The 8,141-nt window shown below is 42.4% G+C and overlaps 1 protein-coding gene across 1 annotated transcript; it reads right to left on the bottom strand.

Moving 5' to 3' along the window:
- Nucleotides 1-544: 544 nt before the first annotated feature.
- LOC143623982 (uncharacterized) lies at nucleotides 545-1,389 on the bottom strand. The gene is made up of 2 exons (XM_077094753.1): nucleotides 1,051-1,389; nucleotides 545-976 (listed from the first exon to the last, which is right to left on the bottom strand). Exons 1-2 carry the CDS (start codon nucleotides 1,387-1,389, stop codon nucleotides 545-547), a joined length of 771 nt encoding a protein of 256 aa, XP_076950868.1.
- Nucleotides 1,390-8,141: the final 6,752 nt, after the last annotated feature.

Raw genomic sequence — 8,141 nt, 5'->3', positions numbered from 1 at the left:
TTGGGCATAGTTGGATGGGACTAAGAACATGGAGCAGTTCTTCCACCCATGAGCTCCGTTGTCTGCCCAACCAGCTGGTTATGCCTTTGAAGATACTCCGATTGGCTCTTTCTACTTTCTCGTTAGCTTGAGGATGGGGGACCGACGTGAAGGTTCATCTGATATGTAATTGCTCGCACCATTCTTGAAAAACACCTCCAGCAAACTGCTACCCGTTGTCACTAACAATAGTGTGAGGAAGCCCAAATCGGCATACAATGTTCTCCCATACGAACCGCTTGACTTGTTGCCATGTGATGGTGATGAGGGGCTTAGCCTCCACCCACTTGGTAAAATAATCTATTGCCACCGCCAAAAATTTAGCCTTCCCCGATCCTTCAGGAAACAGACCCACTATGTCAATGCCCCATTTTTGGAACGGCCAGGACGAACTGACTGGGACAAGGTTGAGTTTTGGTTTTCGGGTTACCGGAGCATAGATCTAACAGCTGTCACACTTCCTTATTTCCATGAGAGCGCTCATGAACATTGTTGGCTAATAGTATCAGGCTCTCATGGCCCGAGAAGCAACCATTTTCGCCCCCATGTGCATCCCACATATTCCCTCATGGATCTCCCGAATGACGTACTTGGCTTCTTTGTAGTCTATGAATTTGAGGGAGATCCCCAGGTAGGACCTACGATACAAATTTCCCTCGATGATCTCATACTGGAGGGCCCGAATTCTCAATCTTCTAGCCTCCTGCTTATCCTCGGGTACAATTCCGTCTTGCAGGTATCGACAAATGGGGGTCATCCAGTTGGGTTGAGGCCTTTCCATGCTAGCAAATATGTCCTCGAATATTGATGGCTTCTTGATAGTTTCAACTTTGACATCCTTTTCCAGATGATCAAAGGCAACAAACGCCAACTTGCTCAGCGCATCGGCCTTTTTATTGAGCACTCGTGAGAGGTGGACGACCTCCGATCCTTTGAACTTTGTAACAACTCATGTGTCTTTTTTAGGTATTCCACCATCTTAGGGTCTTTGGCCTTATAATCTCCCTTTACTTGGTTCGCCACCAGCAGCGAGTCAACATGGGCTCTGATGTACTGCACCTTGATTTTTTTTGCCATCCTCAGCCCTGCCAGGAGGGCTTCATATTCGGCTTCATTGTTGGTGCTTGAGAATTCTAAACGCATAGTGTAAGTCAACTCTATGCTCTCAAGACTGATGAGGATGAGTTCTGCCCCACTCCGGTCACCATTCGAGGCCCCGTTGGTGTAAAGGTTCCATAAAGGCTCCTTTTGGCCTTCTGGGATCTCGGGTTTGGCTTCCCCTAGGTGACCCTGATGGGTTCCCTGTTCCTCCCCTTCTAGGGACGTCGTCTCTGTGTTGAAGTCGGCCATTACTTGCCCCTTGAACGCGGCTCTGGGTTTATACTCAATTGGGTGATCCCCTAGTTCTATCGCCCACTTGGCCAATCTGCCTGATACCTCTGGCTTCATTAGGATTTGTTGGAGGGGTTTGTCAGTCAGGACCCAAATTACATGGGCTTGAAAATATCTTCTCAGCTTTCTTGCTGTGTAGATCAGGGACAACACTAGCTTCTCAATAGGAGAGTACCTTTCTTCGGGACCCTTTAATGTACGGCTTACAAAGTAAATAGGGATTTGGGCCTCCCCCTTTCAACCATGAGTACAGAGCTGATCATTTTCTCGGTGTGCGATAGGTAAAGGATCAATACTTCCCCTGGTTGGGGGGCAGTGATCGTAGGGAGCTCACATAGGTGGGCCTTCAGCTCTTGAAAGGATTCATCTGCTTCCGTATCCCAGCAAAACTTGTTCTTTTTTGTACTCCTCCTCAAGACTGCCATGAATGGGAGGGTTCTCTCTATGATTTCGGAAAGGAATCGATTGAAAGCGACAAGCCTCCCATTAAGTCTTTGTACCTCATTAATATTTCTCGGCCTATCCATTTGAAGCAAAGACTCTACCTTCTCCAGATTGTCTTTGACTCCCTCCTTGGTGACTAAGACTCCCAGAAACTTTCCTTCTTCTACCCTAAACGGACATTTACCAGGGTTGAGCTCATGTTGCCCCCCCTGAGCGTGCTAAAGGTTTCTTTGATGTCGTAGAGCATCTTGTCTTCATTAGTGCTCTTGATGACGAGGCTGTCGACATATATCTCTATGTTTCTTTCTCTTTGTTGATCAAACAGTCAATCCATGAAACGTTGGTATGTCGCCCCTGCATTCGTCAGACCAAAAGGCATCTTGGTGTAGCAAAAGGTCCCCTCGTTGGTATAGAACGCCGTTTTTTCTTCATCTTTGGGGTCCATTTGGATCCGATGGCATCCCTTGTAAGTATCTAGGAAACACCTTAGGGGAAAATGGGCTAAAGACTATAACTTGTTTTCTATTTTGGGGAGAGGATATGAATCCTTTGGGCATGCTTTATTCAGATCCTTGAAATCGACGCACATACGCCAATTGTTGTCTGGTTTTGCATTCAAGACGGGGTTTGATATCCACTGGGGATATTTAACCTCACGCACAATTCCTGTGTAACACCCCGGCTAAAGCGGAATACGCCCGAATGTAACGTACAGATTGCTCAAAACACATGTGACACTATTAAGTGAAAATATTATTATTAATTTATTTAAATATCAAATACACAAGTTTGTAACAATAAATACAAGGGAAATACAAAAAGAATTAACAATTATCCATTTATTAATATAACCCAAGTTCTAGTGTCTTCTTCATGTGTCAACTTCGAATAGATGCACCTGTAGCATATATATAAAATAATGTCAACTAAATGAATAGTTGGTGAGTTTACACAAGTTTGATATAAGTACATAAAAATCTACAATCTCATGAATAAGTGTAAATGAGCAAGTAAGGTCCTTTCCAGTTGGGATTGTGCACCAATGTACTCGGATAATAGCGCAAGTAAGTGTCCTTTCCGTTGGTAACAACCAACATACTCGGATCGGGGGTCCCTATTCCACTCATAACATCAAGGTCCTGAGTACATAGGGGGGGGGCGTATGATCATACTTAATGAGGTAACCATGAGCACGCAATCTTTGAGCAAGTAAGCAAATAAACACACAAGTCCATGTAACGAATTGCAGTTTGTAAATAATGAATAAACGAAATTGTAATTTGGGTAAGATATATATGCTACACCCAAAAGTAATAAAAAGGTAAAAAGGGGGTGTGATAAACTCACCTTGAAGTTGAAGACAAACTTGAAATAAAACCGAAAGTGCGTAAATGAAACCGAAGCAATTGAACGTCACGAACTAGAATTAAAAGTACAAAATTAATTATTACTAACGACTTTAAAAGTAAATAGATCGGGTTGTCGGAAATTAGAAGTGTTCAATGCATATTTTGTTATGGAATTTGGATATAATAATATTTTTATACATTAACGGGATTTTTACGAATTAATATTTTAATAATAAATTACGAGGTTAATATCGAGTTTGAATATTATAACGTTACGAAGTTTTGAGTGTTATTAGTATATTTTATTTTGAAAAGAAATATGTTAACAAACTTTAAAGTTTAACGAACGAAAATATGTATACATATAAAATATGTTTTACAAGTTTAAACAACACTTGGCGAGTTTGAAATTTATAACGATTATGAATTATGGATCTTTAACCGAGTTTTAGCTTGAAAATAATTATGTTAGTGTATTATAAAGTTTGACGAAATAATAGTTTATAATATAATATTAATTGGGTTTCTAACGAATAAAACTTAACGGAAACGAAAGTCGGATTTGTGAAAGTTTGGTTTTTTGAATGCAAATGCTAAAAATGAGTTGAAACAATTATTATTTAAATTAAAAAGATTTTTATTTAATTATTAATAAATTTAATTTGATTTTTCACATAATATATAAAGCTTAAAAAAAATGAAAACAAAAACTGTCATGACCCGAATTCGAACTGGGGTCCTTGTGGCCAAACCAAAGTGACTCAACCACTAGACCAGACTGTTATTTGGTTATAACAAGAAAACAATTTATTATACACTATTACCCAAAAAACATCATCTTCCTCAATCAAACCTTAGATTCAATTCGTTCAAACCGTTCCATGTTTGCCCTAACTAAATTAGGGGTTTTGTTAGTTGGCTAAAAACGAATCAAAACCATATAATTATTACCTCTAATGGTTCCGGGTTGACAGAGAACGGGACCTCGCCGGAAAAAACGAACTTGAGAGATTATTGAGAGTGTTTGAGATGAAAAAGATTATTGGGACAAGTTTAGTTGAAGATGAGGGTCCTATTTATATTGTTAAACGGAGCGCATATGTGTTAAATGGGTCGTTAATGATGTTGACGAAATCCGACGGTTACCCGGATTTAAATCCATGATTTAAGGTTGTTATTACGAGTTATTAACGCGAATTGACGGGTCAATAGGAGTCTTTGGTCAAGATCTTAGGTCAACAAACAATTTAATTTGATCAAAACGCTAAAAATATGGGCTATATCTCCTCGTCAGAGCGTCTCCGGAACGCCTGAGCCGTCGCCAGAGTGCTGGACGGAAAAACGTGATTCGGGGGGGGGGGGGGTGCTAGGCTTTTTATTTTATTATATTTTGAATTTCATAGTTACACATTAGGCCCCTCATGTTTCATATTGATTTAAAACATAATATAAAGTATATTTACAAACGAAACCTTGTACTTTGAAATGTATAAAAACGAGATAAATGTTTATAAACTTGGATGTGTTTTCATATTATATCCGGCTAGTTTGGGACTCGTTTAAGTAAGCATGTTAGAACTTGGAGTTTCGTTATTGAACAATATGAAATAGAACGATAATTATATATAATAAACGATAATTAAATATAATAAACGAATACATCAAAACATCAAAATGAGTCGGTTGACATATATAAAAATACATAAAACGAAACTTGAAATATTTTTATATTAATACATATATTTATAAATAAAGAGAACCCAAAAATTTAAAACGGGTCGGATTTTCAGGTTTGAAAAGTAACGAATGTTACACCACGCTTGCAACAGCTTAGACGTTTCCTCCAGCACTGCCTGGCTTTTCTGAGGGCCTAAGCTTCCCTTTTTATGTTTAACCGGTTCCATCCAATGGAACTCGTTCAGGCTGTGCTGCACCAATCTTTGCAGGATGCAGGTAATATCTTCATGTTTCCATGTGAAGACGTCAGCATTACGGAGGAGCACCTCCTTCAACCCAGCCCTGCCTCGATCAGATAATTGGGACCCGATCCTCACGGTCTAGTCGGGGTGTTCCCCATTGAGAACCCAATCCTCAACTCCCTTCTTTGGCTTGGTTCCCCTTCCAATACTAGCCACTATATCTGTGGATGAATGGATGTTAGCCATTCCTTTTGTAGTGGGAAATCTCATATACCCGTGAACTGTGGAAGGTATGGCACGTAGTGCTTTCATTGCTGGTCTGCCAAGTATGATGCTGTACTTTGAAAGCACCTGTACCATGGAGAAACGGAGATGCGCGGTTCTGGTCTTTTCCCCATCTTTGAGAGTGAACGGGAGGGTTAAGGACGCTAGAGGTTCCACCACCTCCCCCAAAAATCCCATCAGCGGGCACACATCTTCCTCCAATCTGCTTCGGATTTCTCTCTGGAGCCTTATGAAACAATGCTCATACATGACTTCTACCCCATTTCCTCCATCGACATGGACGCGAGCCACTCGGTACCCAGCTACGCTTGCCGAGATATTCAGGGGCATTTTTCTGGCATCTTCCTCCCCTAGACAGGGGAAAGTTATTTCAGCTTTCATCCATGCCATGGTTGGGATTAAAGATCCCGTTCTTCCTACTTTGGAGATCCTTCCCGGGTCTTCCCCCTCTTCGTCCCTTCTCCGTATCATGTCTACAAAATGTTTATCTTCGTCTTCCTCCTTAACCTTTGACGGTGATCCCCTTGTAGGAAGGGGCAGCTGCCCAGATTTCAAGGTTGCTTCCCACAACTTTTTCAGCTGGACATAGCTTTCTGTGGTGTGGTCGTGACTGTTGTGGTAGTTACAATACCTTTGTGGGTCGGGTTTGTATGCTTGCTTAAAAGGGCTGGATGTCTTCGGGACGTACTTAGTCTTGTCAGCCACTAGCACATCATCCCCTCCCGGCAGTTGTTTCTCACCATGAGGGGGTTTGTATCGACTTCCCTCGGGGCGTATGCCTGAAGGGAATCGGGGTGGGTGATACGCTACGGGTGAGTAAGCAGAGTGATTTCCCAGGGGACGGTAAGGCATGAAGCGGACCTTTTCAAACGGCATACGGTTCTTTCCGGGGTGGGGAATCCCAACACCTTTCCCCCTAAAGGATTGGGTGTCAACTTCTTTGTTTCCCATTCCTAGAGTTTGGATCTTGTGTCCTTCCCTCTGCCAAACGTTCTTACTCGGTCCATGAGTTGGTCAAAAGTGGCCGGGAAATCATGCCCCAGCTTTTCTGTTAACCGGGAAAACCTCACCCCATTGATGAAGCCACTAATTTACATGACCTTCGGGACTCCCTTAATATTCATGCTCTCATCCACATACCTATCCATGAACTGCTCCACCTTTTCTTCATCCCTTATTATGATGTGTAGAATCTCATTAGGATTCTTCATAGCCTTTCTTTGCTGGCTAAAGTTTCTCAAGAATTTCCCCTTCAGCGCTTCATAACTATCTATGCTTCCTGGTTCAAAACTGTCAAACCAAACCCGTGCTCCCCCTATTAGGGTTTGAGGGAACATTAGGCACCAGGCCGACATGGACCACCCGCTGACCATTCCTGCTCCTCGGAAGGCGTGGAGATGGTCTTCCAGAGCCTGAGTTCTGTCATACTTATCAACCGTGGATGGATAGCGGAGCTTAGGAGGTAGGGTGGCCTCCGCTATCCGTCGAGTGAATTTGGACACGTCCGACGTGCCAAACGGGCGGTACGGGGTGTCCAGTGTATCAGGCATGGATTTTTCTTCTCTTTTCCTTTGACGGAGGAAAGGAGGGTGACCAGGGATTCTAAAAGAACATTAGAATCCTTACTCTTAAGGATTCTTGGTTCCTCCCCTTCCCCTGGTGTTTCGAACGATAAGCGTGTCTTGACCGCCATTAGTTTCTCTTTCTTCTCGTGTTCTTCCAGGCACGCTTTGAGCGCGTCCTTGTGAGCTCGCACGAATTTGGGTGTTATCCCCCATTTCTCCCTAGACATCTCTCCTTTTTTAACTCTTTGTCTTTGGTTTTCCTCCTCCGTCTCATCTTCGACCACTACCAGTCCTTTGGTTTCTGGCCGGCTTCCCGGAGAAGGATCCGTTTTAGGCAGATCCGTTACTCCATCTTCTGTCGTTATTGTTGGCGCACTTTCATCTTCGAAAATAGATTTGATGGTCTACGGCGTACTGTCTGGATTCAGGCTGGTCATCTCGTCTAAAACTGTGGGTGGGACTGTTATTTACACAGGTCCCACGGGTGACGCCAGTGTTGAGACCTCGAATGAAGTATGCTCAGATTGAACGTGCGTGTGTGTGAAGTCTTATATATTCGTTTTAGGCGAGAAAAATCGTATGCCGGTGAGTGGTGGTTATCCGTTATATTGATTGAACATGACATATTACAATAAGAATGTCTACATATATAGGGTCCCGGAGGAATCTTTTCGGGGCCATTACCCCAGGGTCTAGCCTATTGTCCAGTGGTTATTTCCCTTCCTCTCTGACTTCCACGGGAGGCTTGCTATTGTCAGCTGGGTATGTCCTTTCCTCCAGGAGGATGTAAGCTCCAGCTCTGTCGGGTGCCAGAAAAATAGCGACTGGTCTCTTGTTGACCTCAGTCTTTGTCTTGGTGTGCACTGGGTATCCCTGGACTGGGCCTAACTTCTTGGGCTTGCCTATCTTACTATTGCTTCTTTGGCCTTACAAGGTCAAGTCTGATGTCACCTCTTCAATCCCCACTTTAAACCATTTAATTAGAAACCGGGATATCATCATAGATATTAACAAAAACACATTTAAGGTAAATATATATGCACAATTTTTCTTTTCTTCATATCAATCCATATTTTACCTATTGGATTGTAGAAGATATTAATTTGTAATAACTTTAGCCACATATATGACCTATGGACTCTTTCTAT

Source organism: Bidens hawaiensis, unplaced genomic scaffold (assembly GCF_021521415.1).
Source record: "Bidens hawaiensis isolate Kalapana, Puna unplaced genomic scaffold, B.hawaiensis_p1.1 tig00003649_1, whole genome shotgun sequence".
NCBI classification, from domain to species: Eukaryota; Viridiplantae; Streptophyta; class Magnoliopsida; order Asterales; family Asteraceae; genus Bidens; species Bidens hawaiensis.
Note: the sequence above shows the minus strand (reverse complement) of the source record. Positions and strands in the feature narration are given on the sequence as shown.

What these genes read in the sequence shown, in the direction of transcription:
- LOC143623982 (XM_077094753.1), bottom strand. Translation starts at nt 1,389, where the DNA reads ATGGCCGACTTCAACACAGAGACGACGTCCCTAGAAGGGGAGGAACAG. An exon ending in CGCTGCTGGTGGCGAACCAA is followed by an intron (nt 977 to 1,050) that starts GTAAAGGGAGAT and finishes GTTGTTACAAAG; the next exon opens with TTCAAAGGATCGGAGGTCGT.